Source organism: Oppia nitens, unplaced genomic scaffold (genome assembly GCF_028296485.1).
Source record: "Oppia nitens isolate AA-2021 unplaced genomic scaffold, nextdenovo-longstitch-racon4-pilon3 scaffold10_pilon_pilon_pilon, whole genome shotgun sequence".
Classification (NCBI taxonomy): Eukaryota; Metazoa; Arthropoda; class Arachnida; order Sarcoptiformes; family Oppiidae; genus Oppia; species Oppia nitens.
The window spans coordinates 539,731-557,926 of NW_026533189.1; the positions used below are offsets into that span (position 1 = coordinate 539,731).

An 18,196-nucleotide genomic window follows, 5' to 3' on the forward strand; every position below is an offset into this window, starting at 1 on the left:
AAGGTATTTGCGGCCGAAGATGAAGACGAAGAGCAAGATTTGGTCGATCCTCAGACACAACTGCGCGAAGAATGCACTGAAAACCACTGTCAGGGATACCAACAGAAACTTCAAGACTGTAACGATAGGGTCAACAGCAGGAAGAAGACCGCAGAGAACTGTATGGAAGAGATCATAGATTTGATGCATTGTGTCGATCACTGCGCCTCTAAATCACTGTTTGCTAAACTTAAATGATATAAGAAGTTGATCTCAACTATCGTATGAATCAACTGTTATATTGAATGACAATTAGTTTAACTCTTTGTTTTATTTACAATCTAACAGATAATGCAATCAATGATTAGATGAATGCGTATGTAATGAATGGTCGACTTTATGGTTGATGTAGTTTTCAAATTAGTTATCAATTTATCATAATTTAGTCAAATATATAATTCAAATGCAAATAAATTGTTTTAAATTAAAACATGATTTTATTGATTGTCTATTAATTATAAGTAAATTTATCATTAGATATATATTACCGGTTAGTAATCTATTTATAATAATTTTTTATTGTATTACCGTATTATACAAGAGTTTAAATTATTTCATTATAATTAATTTAAGTTTTAATTATTGAACGCATTTAATATTTACATTGAGAAAAACTAATGTTATTAATGAAATTAATAATTTTTATTATTACAAGTATTTTACAAAATATTTGATATACAGTATATATATTTATAGACCAACATTACAATATAAATGATAATTACCGTACATTTGTTTTCAAATGTTAAAAAAAATAAAATTAATTACAAATACAAGAATGTATAGCATTTACAAGAGTTTTGGGCAATACTGCAAATTTACTTATACTTATGGAAGTCTTGGAGCTAAATAAATGTTTGAAAACCATTGGTGACACTTAGTATATGAGTGCCAAATGACATTAAGACATAAAACATGAAGGGAAGGGCAGACAATCTCTTATAATTGATTAGTTTCTGTTCCTGTTTTTCAACTCTAATCCATTTGCGGCTCCGATTGACAGCCATTTTCCAGATATTAATTCTGTCGAGTCGTGTCTGTTCATCCAATTTGGGCCAAAATATGTCAAATTTTTTGCTAATATTGTTTGTTGTGCTCTCCTTATTGAATGACAATCTCCTAGTAATGTGTCCCATAATTCCTTGGTTAGCAATTGTCAAATGAAGATCTGTCTCATCGGGTTCGCGAATATCCCAAAGCCCGACATGATATCCGGCGACCATAGCGGCGCCCAAAGCAGTTGCTTCTGTGAGTTTTGGTCTGACTATTTGACAACCAGATATATCGGCCAACATTTGACACAACAGGTCATTACAACTCATGCCTCCATCAACTTTGATGCCATTCCTGTCCTGACGCATCATTGCTAGTATATCGTTGGCCTGAAAGGCAACTCCTTCAAGAGTAGCCCTAACTAAATGACACTTACGACTAAATTGTGAGACACCTATTATGGTTCCGGTGGCATTGGCGTCCCAGTAGGGGGCGTATAGACCTGAAATTTAATGGAAATGATAAAAACAATTGCAAACACATCTCTTATAATACCTTGAAGTGCCGGAACAAAGAAGAGTCCGCCGGCACTGACGTCTTGGTTTGCAATTCCTTCAATTTCGCTATAGTTCTGAATAATCTCCAGATTATCTCTGAGCCAAGTTATGGCAGCACCGGCTATAGCGACACTACCTTCCAATGCATAACAGGCAGGATTTGATCCTAACTTATAAGCAACAGTTGTAATGAGATTTTTTTTGGCCTCACTCGATACACCATTGAGTGCTCCGTGAATTGGTCCAGGACCTAAATTTTGAATTAAAAAACACCCGGTGCCATAAGTCACCTTTGCCTGTCCAATACCAAAACACTTTTGTCCTACAAGTGCTGCATTTTGATCGCCAATTACACCTATAATATAATATAAATGAATTTGTTTATAATTTAGTCAAATGTTTAGTTATATTTACAAATAATTATAAATACCTGTTATTGGTATTCCTTCTAATGGTCCCAATTTAATGGCTCCGAAATCATCGGATGAAGATTTAATTTCAGGCAATATTTTCATTGGGATATCAAAGAAGTGACACAAAGAAGGGTCCCATTCAAGAGTCTCAATATCCATGAGTAGTGTTCGGCTGGCATTTGTTACATCTGTCATGTGTTGACCGGTTAGCTTCCATAATAGCCAAGAATCAACTGTTCCCACAAGTAATCTATTATTTTTTATTGACTCAAATATTGTCCGATCATTATGTAAAAGCCATTTAAGTTTAAATGCCGTAAAATATGTTGAAAGAGGTAAACCAGTCTTTTTCTTAAGCCAATTGAGATCACGACCCGGAATATTATCTAATATTGTATCGACAATCTCAGAGGTCCTATTATCTAACCATACAATACAATTGTAAAGGGGTAGACCTAATAGATTTTTAGTAAAAATTTTACAAATTATTTTGATTGTCAAGGATTAACAATGATTGTCATACCCGTCACTTTGTCCCAAACAAGAGCTGATTCTCTTTGATTGGTGAGTCCAATACATTTAATATCTTTATAGTTGATGTCTAAAGAATCCAACTTTTGTATGACTACTTCGATGGTTTCACAAACTGAGTCAAACAGCTCTAGTGGGTCCTGTTCTACCCAACCCTCACATGGAAACACCCGTTTAATTTCAATTTGATGATAAGTGACGAGTTCGCCCGTTTCGGCCACAAACACCAAAAATCTGGTAGAACTGGTGCCCTGATCTATGGCACCAATTAGTGGTCCCAAATGTCTCATATCTACTTTAATTACTAACTTTTATAAACTTTTTAAAACTCTTTACATAAATCTTTATTTGAAATACAAATACAATAAAAATTTTAATGAATTACAAGTAATTTAAATATATAATAATATATAGTATTTACGAAAAATTTTACTAATTTACTAATATTAATACAAAAGATACAAATAAAATATATATTAATATTTTATAAGAGTCTGAATATTTAGGCGACTTATCCTACAAGAAGCTGATAGAAAATTCTTATCCAGCAATCAGTGGCAATGGTCTTAAAGCACTTCTAGAGTCATATAGACTGGAGAAGACTGGTTTAGATGTAGAAGCATATCATAGGTTTGTTTGGTTAGCACTTTAATCTTGCAGTCAACTCTCGTTTACTGTTTAATTAAAGTGTTAATTTTATTTTAGATTAATTGCGAATTTAATGTGATATAAAAATTGTTTATAATAAATATAAAATAGTAGATAGTATTTCTATTTTGTAAAAGATTATTAAACACAACTAAATTTTAAAAAATATATTAAGTTTCATAGGAATTGCTATAATACAGTATAATAATACAATATACGGTATAACATATTATTATAGTTTTTTATGTTAATATTTATCAAATAAAACTAAATAAATTCAAACATTAATACAGTATTTTTAGTTTGCCATTACATTTTTGAATGTTATTTATAGTTAAAGTTAACTCAATGATTACACATAAACCAAATTAATATTACATTTAAAACTATGGACTGTCAAACATCATAATCGATTAATTTTGGTTTTTAATAATTTTTGAACAAATTTTATTATAGGCTTACATTCAATTAAATATAATAAATCTAATCTTATGAGGAAATAATGAATGTCTTTGTTTAACTGTTATTTAATTTGTTAAATTTTAATTACAGATTACTATAAGTTATATAAATTAATATAAAAAAGTTTTATTAAGAAAAAACAAAAAAACTTTTTTATTTTTAATGTTATAGTCTTTCATTACTTAGTTTAATTTATAAATCAAAGATAAGTTATAAAATACATAAAAAACATTAATACTAAACATTTTTTAAAAATTATGTAACATAAACTTAAATATTAATCTTAAATGACTAGTAAACTATATTTAATTAATAACATGATTAAGTTAAATCCTAATTCTTATTTATAAGCAATTATGAAAAAATTAAAAATATACTTAAAATAAAATTTTTAAAAATAGGTTTGAATTTATCGTTTCTATTAATTTCCATTCAAATCATAACTTCTCATTTACTAAATAAAAATATTATACATTTTATAAAATACTAGTTTTGTGTACATTTGGGTCTTTCCTAAAGTATCGAAATCAAGGTCTTGTTAGTTATTTTCCATAAATTAAAGGAATTTGAGGTATTTATCAAAATTTTGTTTTAATAGACAAAATTTATTAATTATAATTTTTAATGCATATTAATATTTAAATTATCAAAAAAATTTAAATATTAAATTTATATCTTAATAAATTAATTACTAAACACAATAAAATATTTAATTATTAAAATAGAAATAAATGATAATAAAAATATCTTGTTATTTATAGCGAGAGTATAAAAATCACATTTGGGTTGAATGTGCCATACGATTAGTATTGCTGTAAAACTATATAATAAAATCAATAATACTTTATAGCAGTGCTTACCTTATAAATTATAAGACAATTTTTAATTTAAGTTTCAACTAATTATCAAAAATAAAAAAATGTAATATACAGTACCAAATGTTTATAAAATTTAACAACGAATTAATTGTCATGAAAAATGAGACAAAACATTGTTTTATAAGTTTATATTTATATAATATATTTATTATTTATACAAAAGAATATTTGGTTAATTATAGTAAAATTAAAAATGTAAACAATTTAAGACAAATATGATATTATTGACTGATTAATTAAAATATTTGAGACAATATATATTTGATAACACAATTGAGCCAATGATTTGGTTAAATACAATCAACACAAAAATTAAAACAAAATTTCAGTATTTATCATATTATCGTATTTGTAAATTAAATAAAATTTCAATTATTTAAATATAAAATGTGCTTAAACTGTGATAATATAATTTTACAATAGACCTATTAATTAGTTATTAATATTAAATAATTTATGTGACAAATCACTAATCATTGCTAACTGGATGTAGTAGTGGATGTGACTCAGAAGACTCTTGTGGTTGCGATCGGGTAATACTATTGGACGCGTATTGATGCAGAAATAATGTGCTTAAAGACATAGCAGCGGCTCTCTCCTCCTGTTCTGTAAGACTGTTAGACATTGCATTCAACAGTCTTTCCCTTTCATTTCTATAGGCATTGCTTTCAATGTCCGGTTCATTATTAGATGAACTGGAATTAGACGGCGGAGGAGTGGCATCACTCGTCGTATTAATTCTTAGACTAGAATTGAGACCACTTCTGGTCATTATTTGACTTTCATTGGGACCACAATTTGATTTAATATTATCAATAAATTTCTTTTGTGAATCATTAATTGGTCTCCAATTAGGATTTGTTAGCTTAAAATGAATTAAACTTAATTCTAATTTTCCATTTTCTGTAGCTCTGGGAGATAGAGGTGAGATGTCAGTCATATTTTCATCAATTTTAAGACCAACACCTTTTTGTTCACAAGAAATATTTGGTTTCCACAATGGGTTTCCATTTTCTCTTATATTCATCATTGCAAACGTACAAACATCTCCCGTTCCTGTTATGTCAACCGTGTAATTGTGAAAAAAGTCAACAATTTCAAGTGCTCGAGGTCTCAGATGTCTCATCAAAATATAAGGAGTGGCCAATGGACTGATGAGTTGTTCTAAAACACTAATAATTCGATACTGAAAAACACAAGACATAGCATTCCTGGCCTGACTCGTGTACGGGGCGTAACCATGAGGTTTGTAGTGGATGTGCTCCAGAACTTTGGCGTTAAGCTCTGCTTGAGTATAACGTGAAGGTATTTCAGATGAGACGAAAGTACGTGAAATGGCTATAACGGCACCTAAAAATGTGGCTAAAGTTATAATATGTTCAACAGTAACGACGTCCTCATCGAAAACTGTTAATATAATAATAACCGAAAGCATAGTTCCGGCAATAAATAGGAAAAATCGGGCCAACACTTCAAGTGTTGGTGACGTAAATGAGTTCATATATTTTGTAGCCGCTTTGTATCCACTATTCAGTCTATTGCTTAGCTGATGATCTAATTCATTAAAGTGTCTGCAATACCATTTGGCATATAGTGACCAACTTCTTGAACCCAAAGCCATTGATGGATCTCGTTTGATGGCTTCAGCGTAAGTATATATTATGTATAATAACTGCCATAAACTTATCAATGGAAACAATATAAAGTTAATTAAAGCCAATATAAGACAGTATTTGGCAAATCTTTGCGCACAAATCACTCGATTGGATGCAGTCTTCACTTCGTCCTTAAGTTTCCAATTATTCTCAAACAATGAAAATGAAGTCTTAAAGAGTAAAAGTTGGAAATTGAATTGCAATCCTTTGGTTAAATAAATGACTTCTCCAATAAAGGGAACCTTATAATGGATTGGAAGCAATCCTTTATTAATTAGTGCAATCATGAAGTTGTGGTGACGAAGTAATCGGTTATGAATCACTAATTCGTTAAGTTGTCCATCTTGTAGGAGACATACGTGTTGTGCTTGTATTAGACGATTTTGGATGTCCTGCCACGTGAACAAAGTCACGTCAGTTATATGAAGAGCTTCATTATAGAAGGCTTTGATGGCGTGATTCACAACTATTGTGTGAATGGTTTTAAAGAGTTTAAAAAACCAGAAGAATATTGCAATCACTATTAGATACACTTCGAAGACATTAAATGTGACTCTACTATAGGGTATGAGTACATCACTGATTGTCACTTTAGGGGAAACGTTAATAATCTTTTTCTTAAACAAGATATCGTAATCAATGAAATGAAATAAAAATATCGTAAAAAATATAACAAATAGTATTTGAATCAGTTCTAAGATATTGCTTAAGACAATACACACAAAACCAGATTTCTGGTGGTATTTATATATCTTATTGAAGAAGTCGTCCAAATCATGGATGTAATGTTGCCACGAGTGACCTCCGAGACCATCGCTGGGCAACACGTGTATCATCACATGACTCGTGTCGTCGCCAATCTCTGCAAAACTTTGATACGACGCGGAAGTCATGTTTGTCASTATCACCGCAAACACCAACTGATCTAATCATAATAAATACATTATATTTTAATAACGATATGACAACTACAACAACATCTTAATATTAATAGACTAATCAATAGCTATAAAACCCATTGGATATAACAATAGCACAAAAATCAAATCATCAAAGTGTTGACAATTTAATCAAAACTATAAACTACTCTATAGTTTAATACTGTTATTAATATAACGTTATAAGCAGTCATATGATTGTCATTAAGTAAGCCTATAGTCATAACGTAATAATAATAATAATTCAATCATTCAATTGAAACCATTGTTTCCAACATTACTTACTACACAACCATTTAATAATTGATTCAATTAATTATTTGAATCATACATTCAATACAAATACAAATAAATAAAATAAATGTAAATAAAACTCACATTTTGTTTAAGTAATGTTAAGTCAATGTTTACAATSAAATCATATGATTTGAGCGATCAATTGATAGCAACTATTGTGTCGATGTTATCATCCAAATGAATACATTGAATGCATTCAATCGATGGCCAAATATATGGTCACTCAGTGTCTCATTTATATGTCTGTCAATGTCTTGGATGTGATGGACAGTCACTGTTGTGGTCTGTAATGGCCTGACCTTCACGTCAGCTGACAATAGCATAAAAATGTTGGAAACAATGATAACTACGTCATTGATGTGACAGTTGTGTTAGTACGCAGTCAGTGAACAATCCATACAAACCATTGTTATTACTATATATTAAATGTATGAATGAATGCATTAAAGTATCGGTAATAGTGTTGACCACTGTTTGGCACTACATATGACAGACAGAGAAGAGAAACAGTTAGAGGCAGTGGTCGACCACTTGATAGCTCAGGTGACAGATCTGAAGACATCACTGCAACACCTGATAATGAGAGTCGAGTCAGAGTACGAGTCGATATCGTGGCCACAATTGATGGACTCGTTTGTAGCGCTGAGCGGACGCATCAATAACTTACAGAAACTGATCAAAAACGACAAAATGCCGACTCTTCGCAATCGTGTCCTCTTTCCGATGCTTCTAAACCCAGATCTCGATCCCGAGTTGGCCAAACTGACGGAAGGACGCGTACAATCATTTAATCACGATATGGTTCCCGACTATCTGCGGACAAAACCGGAGCCCGAAATTGAGGCCAAAGAGAATGCCATCCTTTCTAAGGCTTTCAATTTGAATTCAGATCAGAGCCACAAACAGATTACTTCTGCTAATAAAATTGTGACGAATATCACTGAAATGATTAAAAACAATCGCGAAGAGTGGGAAACTGAGACCAACCGACAAAATCAGACACAGACTTGTCTAATGACAGATACGTCAACACTTCTCGCAGCCATCACTTTCGGTAAAGGACTCAAAACAATGAGTCCACCGATCAAAGGACCGGCCAATGCTGGCATGTCATCCGTACCACAAACACAACCATCACAGCGACCTCCAGGCAAAGCACCCGCAACTATCAAGACTAACATCAAAGCGGCCAATAATGTACATCCATATACTCGATGACCACACTATAACTATGAACTTATTTAATGATTTTTTATGTTAATTCATAAATAAAATAATTTTATTTATACATATATTTTGATTAGTGTTTATTTTAAATAATGCCAACAAATGATGAGATAATAATTTTTAAATAATATCATATAATTCTATATAATCGATGAATATATAAATCAAACTAAATAACTATAATCTACATTAAGCTTAAAGAAATTTATCTATGAATTGAATACATATGAAGTAAAACAAATGAAAATATAATGTGTGATTAATTTAATCAAAAGTATCTCTTTTAACACATTGACAACTTTGTGGTAAAAAATTCTTCAATGTCTTGATTGTTGGATTTGAATTTGAGTCCAAGTATATGAATTCAATATCTTTATAATCAGTTAATTTACATTCATATTCATTGCCCTATAAATGAGATAAAAGCGAAAATTATTTAACAATTTATTATATTGTTTACTGAAAATCAAATGAATTTAAATAATGTTTGTTTTTTGTGGTAAACATTTTCATTACTTGACTGTATTTCTTAGATTTTTTCTCTAAAACTTACTGAATATAAATGTATATAATTTGTTAGCATAATTAGCTCATTGACTTGCAATTGTTTTTATTATATATTATAATTATGTTAAATAAAGCACTAATTTTTACATTTATAGCAATTTTTGCAGTTATTCTAAAGCATATGACCTACAAATGAGTTAAAATTAACATAAATTCTTAAAAAATATTTACTGATTCACTTGAATTGCAGCTGTTTTTAAAAATAGCTGTTAAATATATATTAAAAGTTTAATAAACATAAGTTACTTGATTTGTACGGCAAAATCCTTTACAAAATGCCATCTCTATAGTCGTCGGATATAATATGATATCATCTAAGTTAAGATCTTTTATTGATATAACTCTTTTAATTGTACGACACATGTATTTATGGTTAACATCTCTTTTTCTTTTGCCATTTGAAAAATTAGTACTTCTATTGGTATCAACAATAGAGACACTATTTTGTCGGGCGATTTCAATTGTTAACAGATCCAAAGTAGGAAAATTATCATTATTGAATAGTGAACTCTCATTATCCATTTCTGGATAGATTTGAGCCAAATTAGGTATCGGTGTGTTTTGCACTGTTAGTTTAACAAATAATTTTAATATATGTGCTAAAAATGATAATTTTTTGAATTTACCGGAGCAATTCATTTGAGTTATATAAAGTTCTGGATTATATCGACCGCCAAATGGGTCTTCAATTTCAATGAAAAGTCCAAAATTACGATTTGGATTATTTTGCCAGTAATTGATTGCATTTATTATATTAAACTCAATATAACTCCTCTTATTCCAGGCAACGGCACGACTATCAATGAGTCGTTTTTTCTCTAAAATTTAAATCAAAATAATAACATATTTTATGAAAATCAATTGAAATTGAAAACAATTTTCCAGTAATACCTCTCCTATTTTGTCGCAATGGTCTCATGTATTGATACACTGAAATAGTAAGACCTTCTTGTGAGGCCACTTGAGAAACACGATCTGTTACTATATTATCAAATATATAATATATTTGTATTAGAAATTTAGACTTTAATTTTTATAATATTTAATTTTATATAACAATAATAAAATATTACAAATAAGATACCAGTATTTCCCATATAACTCGTAGCAGTTGCCCATTGATTGGGCGGATCATTGAATTTGTAAATTCTTAACTTCGCCGACACAGCGGACACTTCGTTATGTGTATCAACAGAACGCGGGAAAGTTATGTCAAAGAAAAGTTTCATTTGAGAGTCTGAACTGAGACTCCATAGTAGAGGATCGGTATGATTTGGTACAGTACACGATGGGTAGAAACTCTGCAATCTTTCGGAAAATATTTCTGAGGACGAGATTTCATTAACACCGGTGACGGTATCGATGCGAGTCCTGGGTGTGGGCGACACCTGAACCACTCGATTCAATAAATTTTTCTCTTCATTACTCAATACTTTAGTATTACTTGAATTACTATTATGTCCACTAATACCTAATCTTTGCAATATCTGTGTCTGTATTAGTTGTAACCTTTCGAAACGTTTTCTATAAAAAATAATAAAAAATTAAAACCAAAGTTAACTACAAAAAAGTGCTAACTTTCCAGTCATTGCAATCTGTGTTACAGTGAAACACCATTGCAGTCAATTTATTTTTAAACGTCAATTATTTTTAGTTTGTTTTTTCAATTGTTTGAAACATTAATTTGAAACACTAATCACAAAATAAACTGACAAATAGCTGTAACATTGATTTGAAACATATCAACAAACTATTGAATTTGACATTAATAAATATGTTGACTTCAAATTTATTACTGTGTTTATGTTACATATATGCTTATAATACTGTATTAACTAATTTTATGCTAATTTTCAAAACTTTTTGTTTGTTTGTTTTATTATATAATAATTATACTAATTAACTAAACATCTAACGTGTGAATGAAATAAAAATAAAACAAAAATTTACTATCACTTAAAGTGATGAAACTGTTAGGAATTCAGGTTTGYTTGAAATGATAGTAATGTATTTGTAAAAAATACACCAAAAAAAGTTGGCGCGACTGCCGACTGTCTAATCACTACTATAATCACTGTCTGAGAGATTCAGTCAAAACATTGCTTAAAATAAATTCATTGAATTTTTTCAATAAAATTTATTTTAGTCTATATTTGTTTAATAATTTTTATTAATTGTTAATTAATTGTATCAATTTTTTATAATTAAAAATATCATCATTTTTATATAATGGTATATTTATCAATAGAATATAACTTATCTAATATGCAGAAAAAAGAATTTAATTATAATATATATTTATAAAATGTTTGATTTGAATTATGTTTAATTTAATTATTTATTATATATATTTATTAATTTATTATAAAAAATATGACAAAACTTACTTTTCTCGATACCGTTGCTGAAGAAGTTGAGTATTGTTGTCGTTTTGAAGATCAGTTAAACTTATGTTTGATACGAGATTCGTGTCATCAATTGAGTCAATGGATGAAGAATTTATATTATTATTAAAGAATTGAAACATATGTTCAGATATTGTGGACATATTCTGTTCAATACTGTTTGCAAATTGATTTGTATTAACCAAACATGTCATCAATTGAAGACAATACACGATAATCAATGAAAAGTACATTTTAGTAAAACTTTAACGAATAAAACTAAAACTTTTTACAGCAATTATTTATATACTGACAGACTGTGTGGCAAACAATGAGTGACTGTTGGGGTGAACCAGTAGTGAAGCGATCTATTGCTTCACAAAGAGATGACGTCTTCGACAGAGAGGTTTCAGTCCAGAGAAGAGAAACTTTATGTTTAAGAGTAGGAAAAGTCTGAGTTCAGATGTGATCCTCTTTTTTTGAAGAGTGTGTCCAAAAAATGACTCTTAAAACGTATAGCAATCTAAACGTCTAGAGTCTAGACAACAGGAAATATGTGTATTTAACAGCCTATAGATTATACCTCAAGTGCTTTCCAACAAAAACACGTGAATTTCGTTTATTTCAAAATATAAGCGCCAAAAACATCCAAAATATTTATTTTAAAATATTTTTTTCAACATTTTATATGCAAACTAATAATAACAAAACACAAAAATCTTAAATCAGACAGAAAACAAATAAAACGATACCTTATAAGCAAATTTTATTTTCATTTATATATAATTAAATGCTTGAAATCCATTCAAATAAAACAAAAATGAAAGCTAATATATTTTCAATTTTAAATTAAATGTCATATCATTATTAAATATTAATATTACAAAATAGCTTTATTAATTCTTGTGTTATTAAAAGATATTATTCAACTAAAAATACTTTTGATAAATTTTTAAATATATGATAATTATTTTATTCAAAAAAAATTACATTAATTTGAATTTTTTAGTAGAATATATACAGTATAATAATAATAATAATGTAAATTTAATTTAATTTAGAAATAAAAATGATTATAAATATTGATTTGCATAATGACTGTCGGATAAGTGAGAAATAAGTCCTCCTTTTATATTATTACAGGTATTGTACGGTTAAAGTGAATTATTCSAGACGTCAAACGAGGCCTCAGATTAAAGGATTCCGCAAAATATGACAACAAAACTGAAAACAACGAGAAAACCAATTTTCAAGTTCCGTGAAGTCATAGATATTTGTATATATTATAAAAGAGTGAGAGAGTAAATGTGTGTATATATGTATGTATGTATATGTGTGTGTATGTGGAGAAAGAAAGAGAGAGAGAGAGAGAGAGAGAGAGAGAGAGAGAGCATAAAGTAAGGTATCCCTTGGATGGCAATTACCTGTCTATGTCTCAGTCGATACCAAATATGCAATTATAATAGTATATAGTCTGCAACCAAAAGAAGGCCAACGACTCAACAAATGAATGTTTTTTAAATGAATGTGTGATTTGAAGATTGAGTCAAACATTTGTTTCAGACATTTGTCAGACTTAGAGGTATGAATTAAGCAATTGGTTGATGTCATTAGCTGATGGTCTCTTAGACGCGTCCGGTTGTGTACACGTGCGCACCACTTGACGTAACTATTCATCATAATTGTATCATTAAATTAGCCATTTTGTATTGTTGTTAACAAATATTATATAAATATGACCTTGATATAATTTTATTTCTCATAAAAAAATATTTAACTATAAAATTGTTATAATGTAGTTATTATATTGTACATTGTAACATTTTAGTATATAAAAATATGTTAAATTTAAGCACTTCTATGTTAAACTAATAAATTATATCATGGTTATTTTTAAATATGTATTTTAATATTATATAACTATATTATTAAACATTTAATTTAAATATAATTAAAATTTGTGAAAATAGTATTTGCGAAATTATATAAAATCGTAAATATAAAAAAATATAATTAGTTTATTATTAATATTTAAAAATATATTCCTATATTATTTGCTAATATATAATTACAGTATTAACAAAAATAATTATATCTATTTATTTTTAATAGCAGTCTCAGAAAAAAACTAAATTGTATATTAAGGTATCACTAAAAAAATGTCAACATTTTATATCTATAGATATACAGTAGGAATATATTTGAGATTATTTATTAATTATTTCAAGATTTAATAATATTTAATCAAAAAATCTTCCTAAATTATATTGCAGTGTATGTATTACTATGTAATGTAGACATAACAAACATTTTAATTACTTTGTTTACCAATTTTAGTTTTTATTAACTGAATAATTATAACTGTCAAATAGCATATTAAATAAATTATAGGTTGTTATTACTAATTACTATAAATATTATATAAAAAAATAAAATTAAAATATATTATTAAAAAACGTCTACAATATTGCATTTTAATATTACTGACAATAGCAATAAAGTGATTGATACAATAATTTTATGGTTTTGATATAAGTAACATAAATTATATAACATTATATTATTATGTTATATAATAATTGAAATTCTAGCGATGATTTTGATAGTCTATCAATTAAATGACATGAAATATTTAGGGAACAATTTGTTGTAATGTAAAACAGATTAAACTCTTAATAACAGACCTTATAATTGAATCCTTAGACTAGACATTAAATTAAGGACTTCAGGTGTGCTTACAGTGTCTATCACTGAATCTTAGACTATCACTGTCTAAGAGAGTCTATGTCTGACTGATTTGTTTCAGTCATTTACAGACATTTGAGTTAAAAAAGATATTACTTTACAAGTATTCACTTATTTGTTGCTATTATTGATATATTCATTGGTGTCTTTTAATAATGTTAACAAATTTAACACACGTTGCCATTGCATATATTACGATGAAATGTGAAAAATAATAATTTAAAAGTTTGTTTAAAATATTTAAATGGGTTACATGTGATTAGGTTTTCAAAAAAAAACTAAAATATATTTTAAATACAGAACCAATTATATATTATTTTATATTATAATTTACAGTTTTTCACGGAAAAAAATTTGCACATTTATAATTAATATATTAAACATTTACATAATTATTATCACACAATCTATAGTAATTTGAATTATAAATTAAAATGACTGTAAATATAATTAATTAATTTATGTATATTATAATTTATTAACCAGTAATTTAATGTACACTGTATGATATATATATTATAATTTATATGTATACACCCGCCACAAAACTAACTTATTTACTTCAACATTAATTTTTCGTAAAATGCTAAATCAAAGTATTATAGTTAAACAAATTTTTTATTAACTAATAGTTGACATATATTGATATTTTTAGTTGTAACTCAATTTTAGTTGATTTGATGTTTTTTGTCATAAAAATTTTATACACTATTGAAGAATGTGAATTTATTGTTTAAAAATTAGGTCATAATCTATAAAAAAAATTATTTATAATTAAATATTTATTATTTTTTAATAGTAACGAGAAATTAACAATATTTAATTTATTAGATTTCTTAAATTAATATGTTATTACATTTTAATTTAAATAATTAATAGAAAGAGAAAATTTAGTTATATTATAATATAAATTAGTTGTTTGAATATTTTAAAATGGTTTATGATTCATATAAAATTTATATTATAAATTATGACATATCTCATGTTAAATTAGTTAGTTTTTATATTGACTATACGGTATGTGTTATAAATACAGTATACAATATAAAGTATATACAATACTATAYGTATACATAAATTTATACAATTTACTCTATATTTATGCATTTTTAAATTATGTGTATGTATTGTTTGTATGTTCTATGTGTACTGTATGTATGTATGTATGTATGTATGTATGTGTGTGTGTGTGTGTGTGTGTGTGTGTGTGTGTGTCTTTAAAGATGACTAAAACATAAATTAAAAAGAGGACCACTGGTTTGTTGTTGTGGGGGTCTTTTGGTAGGGTATTGACCTATACTTTAGGAATGGATAAGCAGTCCAAAGATGAGTTCCAATATATTTAAATTAATAGATCATATAATCTTATATTTTATTTATAATATTTAATTTTTGTTTGTTTGTCTTGAATAAATATAAAATCATTTTACTTAATAATTAAAATAAATAGAGAATATATTGTATTTTTTAAATTAAAGAAATAAATAAAACTGACGGGTTTTGGGGGTCAACCGGTCATATCGTCAATCAGTTCTACCATTGATTTGTAACTCTAAAAAAGTAAACTATAAAATGTTTTATTTTATGAATGGTCTAGACTTGTCTATAGGGGGTATTGGCTTTAAATACTTTTACAAATCGATTAGATTTATTCAAAATAATATTTATTTGTCAGTTAAGTAGAAAATTATTTTGTTGTCGCATTTGGTATACATAATAACTAATAGATTTACTTTTTTAAACACATTAATTATATTCATTTAAATTTCTGTTAAAATAATAACCAAATTTGGTAAACAATAGTTGCTATAAGATATTAATATCAATTATTTAAACTATAATTACAATTATTACTATAATAATAATAATAACAATATGATTAATATCATAATTTTGCGTTGGATTTAATATTACATCAATGTCAATGTGTTTTTTTAATCATTTTGATGTTTTATGCTATATGTTTGTAGTTTGTCAATAATATTTTGAAGTTTTTCAATTTGCATTGTAGATTACTTTATATATCAAATTACATTTATTGTATATCTATTAAAAAATGACAATTATATTTTAAATAAATGTATGATAAATTAAGTGGCTATACATTTTAAAAACTTTCAAATTAATATAAATAAAGATAAATTTCAAATAGTTTTTGAAAACTACTATACAAAACACATTCAATAAAACTTTAAAATAAATAAAAAATGCTGTTTTAAATCATTAATTAATACAATAGTTTGTTATTATGCCAGTTGTGCATAAGTTATTTTACACCAGTAATATATTATATACCATTTTTTAAATATAATTTATGTTACATTTCTATTATAAAATATAATTTATATTTATTTGTGTCAATGTTATAATAAAACATTGAAATCTATATAATATAAAATTAAAACTATTTATAATAAAATATACAATATGTTTACTATATTTTTAAATTAATTTTTAATAATCTTATTAAATGATATAAACAATATACAATAATTGAGAATTGATTGTGTTTAAGCTAAATAACTTATATTAATATTAGACGTCATATTTAAGTTATTAAAAAATTAATCAAATAATTCATAAAAGATTAGGTTAAGAGTGGGAGGTTTGAGGACATGTGATAACCAATAATAAAAGTTATATCAAGTGGTTGTTGACGTTTGAGCGTTAATTTATATTTACAATAGCATTGATTACAAATTAATTTATTTATCAAAAAACAGTATAATTGATAAAAAGTATAATAATGTATAAGAATAACTATATTAACTTACATTTTGATAAATTAAAATTTATACAGTATTTTGCTTTATATTATTACTTTTACTATTAATAAGCTTTGTAAACGAAAATAATATTACAAAATATTATTAGAATCTATAATTATTACTTCCAAATAATAAAAATTAAACTTAGTATTTTATTATAATAATAATTACATCTATTATAAAAATAATGTATATTAAATAAGATTTAAAACAGTTAAATAACTATTATAAAAACAAATATATTAAGTAATTTTAATAAACTATATTTTGCAAAAATAAATAAACTTAATTTTTATAAAATATTTTACATTAATAACTAATTAACTATTAATTTAATATAAATCAAGACAAACCACTTCAATGATATTCTTGTTCTCTTCCTTTTCAATGGTAATCATTTGACTATCATATGTAGTGACATCACCTTCAAAATTAGTCACACCTTTACCTTCAAATGATACACTTGACTGATCACCAAAACTAACTCTATGTCCAAAAATCTGTTTTTTATTCGCACTTTTGGTTAAAATATTTATTGACTTTATTTTTTTAGTTAAAAAGGTAATGAAATTTCATATATACAGTATATATATATTTACTCACATATTGGCTTTTGTATGTCCGAGAGATTCAATTTCACAATTATCACTACTTTTATCATCACTTATATTATCACTTAATTTATTTTTAGACTTTTGATTTAATAAAACTTTGAGTTCAAAAGTTTCTCTTTTTTCGCGTTTAATTTTATCCTTAATTTCGTTGTGTTTAAAAAAGTCTCCATTTTTTAGATGTCTATTTGATTCCAAGTTATGTCCATTACTTTGTTTTGATGATAATTCATTGACATTAGCCATTGATACACAGTTTATGTATTTACCTTATCATCATATTTAAGTTTACAACAATTTTTGTTGTTGATTACAGACTATTAATACATTTTGATCAATAGTTTTTAATTAATCAAATTGTCAATCAATTAATTTGAAATTTGAGTCAATCTCATAATTTAATATCTTTAAACTTACAATTTGTTTCAACAATTTGTGTACAACTAATGTAGAAACTAAATAAATGGCTATATTATTGTATAT

At 26.6% G+C, this 18,196-nt stretch overlaps 5 protein-coding genes across 6 annotated transcripts; 1 reads left to right on the forward strand and 4 right to left on the reverse strand.

Annotated features, from left to right (window-relative positions):
• Nucleotides 1–796: 796 nt before the first annotated feature.
• LOC128965353 (glycerol kinase-like) lies at nt 797–2,888 on the reverse strand. The gene is made up of 4 exons (XM_054312069.1): nt 2,526–2,888; nt 2,020–2,457; nt 1,588–1,944; nt 797–1,534 (listed from the first exon to the last, which is right to left on the reverse strand). Exons 1-4 carry the CDS (start codon nt 2,821–2,823, stop codon nt 885–887), a joined length of 1,743 nt encoding a protein of 580 aa, XP_054168044.1. The 5' UTR covers nt 2,824–2,888; the 3' UTR covers nt 797–884.
• A 2,027-nt stretch (nt 2,889–4,915) lies between these two features.
• Nucleotides 4,916–7,696, reverse strand: LOC128961220 (autophagy-related protein 9A-like). Of its 2 annotated transcripts, none has more exons than XM_054307548.1 (2): nt 7,493–7,696; nt 4,916–7,096 (listed from the first exon to the last, which is right to left on the reverse strand). In XM_054307548.1, exon 2 carries the CDS (start codon nt 7,067–7,069, stop codon nt 4,991–4,993), a length of 2,079 nt encoding a protein of 692 aa, XP_054163523.1. In that variant the 5' UTR covers nt 7,070–7,096; nt 7,493–7,696; the 3' UTR covers nt 4,916–4,990. The 2 variants fall into 2 exon arrangements, with proteins under 2 accessions (XP_054163523.1, XP_054163447.1); XM_054307472.1 differs by having other exon boundaries at nt 4,916–7,101.
• A 109-nt stretch (nt 7,697–7,805) lies between these two features.
• On the forward strand, nt 7,806–8,699 carry LOC128961392 (mediator of RNA polymerase II transcription subunit 8-B-like). The gene has a single exon (XM_054307663.1). The coding sequence runs from the start codon at nt 7,898–7,900 to the stop codon at nt 8,627–8,629; it is 732 nt and encodes a 243-aa protein (XP_054163638.1). The 5' UTR covers nt 7,806–7,897; the 3' UTR covers nt 8,630–8,699.
• A 203-nt stretch (nt 8,700–8,902) lies between these two features.
• Nucleotides 8,903–11,632, reverse strand: LOC128963684 (uncharacterized). The gene is made up of 6 exons (XM_054310234.1): nt 11,593–11,632; nt 10,290–10,729; nt 10,097–10,186; nt 9,832–10,023; nt 9,452–9,771; nt 8,903–9,046 (listed from the first exon to the last, which is right to left on the reverse strand). The coding sequence occupies exons 2-6, from the start codon at nt 10,432–10,434 to the stop codon at nt 8,903–8,905; spliced, it is 891 nt and encodes a 296-aa protein (XP_054166209.1). The 5' UTR covers nt 10,435–10,729; nt 11,593–11,632.
• Nucleotides 11,633–12,773: 1,141 nt separating this feature from the next.
• LOC128963783 (uncharacterized) lies at nt 12,774–17,959 on the reverse strand. The gene is made up of 4 exons (XM_054310350.1): nt 17,706–17,959; nt 17,456–17,618; nt 13,014–13,258; nt 12,774–12,813 (listed from the first exon to the last, which is right to left on the reverse strand). The coding sequence occupies exons 1-3, from the start codon at nt 17,957–17,959 to the stop codon at nt 13,166–13,168; spliced, it is 510 nt and encodes a 169-aa protein (XP_054166325.1). The 3' UTR covers nt 12,774–12,813; nt 13,014–13,165.
• Nucleotides 17,960–18,196: the final 237 nt, after the last annotated feature.

Coding starts and splice junctions, on each gene's coding strand:
- LOC128965353 (XM_054312069.1), bottom strand. CDS start 2,823: ATGAGACATTTGGGACCACTAATTGGTGCCATAGATCAGGGCACCAGT. Junction 2,458..2,525: donor TGTTTGGGACAAAGTGACGG/GTATGACAATCA, acceptor AAAATCTATTAG/GTCTACCCCTTTACAATTGT. Junction 1,535..1,587: donor CTTTGTTCCGGCACTTCAAG/GTATTATAAGAG, acceptor ATTAAATTTCAG/GTCTATACGCCCCCTACTGG.
- LOC128961220 (XM_054307548.1), bottom strand. CDS start 7,069: ATGACTTCCGCGTCGTATCAAAGTTTTGCAGAGATTGGCGACGACACG.
- LOC128961392 (XM_054307663.1), top strand. CDS start 7,898: ATGACAGACAGAGAAGAGAAACAGTTAGAGGCAGTGGTCGACCACTTG.
- LOC128963684 (XM_054310234.1), bottom strand. CDS start 10,434: ATGAAACTTTTCTTTGACATAACTTTCCCGCGTTCTGTTGATACACAT. Junction 10,024..10,096: donor ATTGCGACAAAATAGGAGAG/GTATTACTGGAA, acceptor TTTAAATTTTAG/AGAAAAAACGACTCATTGAT. Junction 9,772..9,831: donor AACTCAAATGAATTGCTCCG/GTAAATTCAAAA, acceptor TTAAACTAACAG/TGCAAAACACACCGATACCT.
- LOC128963783 (XM_054310350.1), bottom strand. CDS start 17,959: ATGGCTAATGTCAATGAATTATCATCAAAACAAAGTAATGGACATAAC. Junction 17,619..17,705: donor GGACATACAAAAGCCAATAT/GTGAGTAAATAT, acceptor TTTAACCAAAAG/TGCGAATAAAAAACAGATTT. Junction 13,259..17,455: donor ACAAGAATATCATTGAAGTG/GTTTGTCTTGAT, acceptor TATGATGAATAG/TTACGTCAAGTGGTGCGCAC.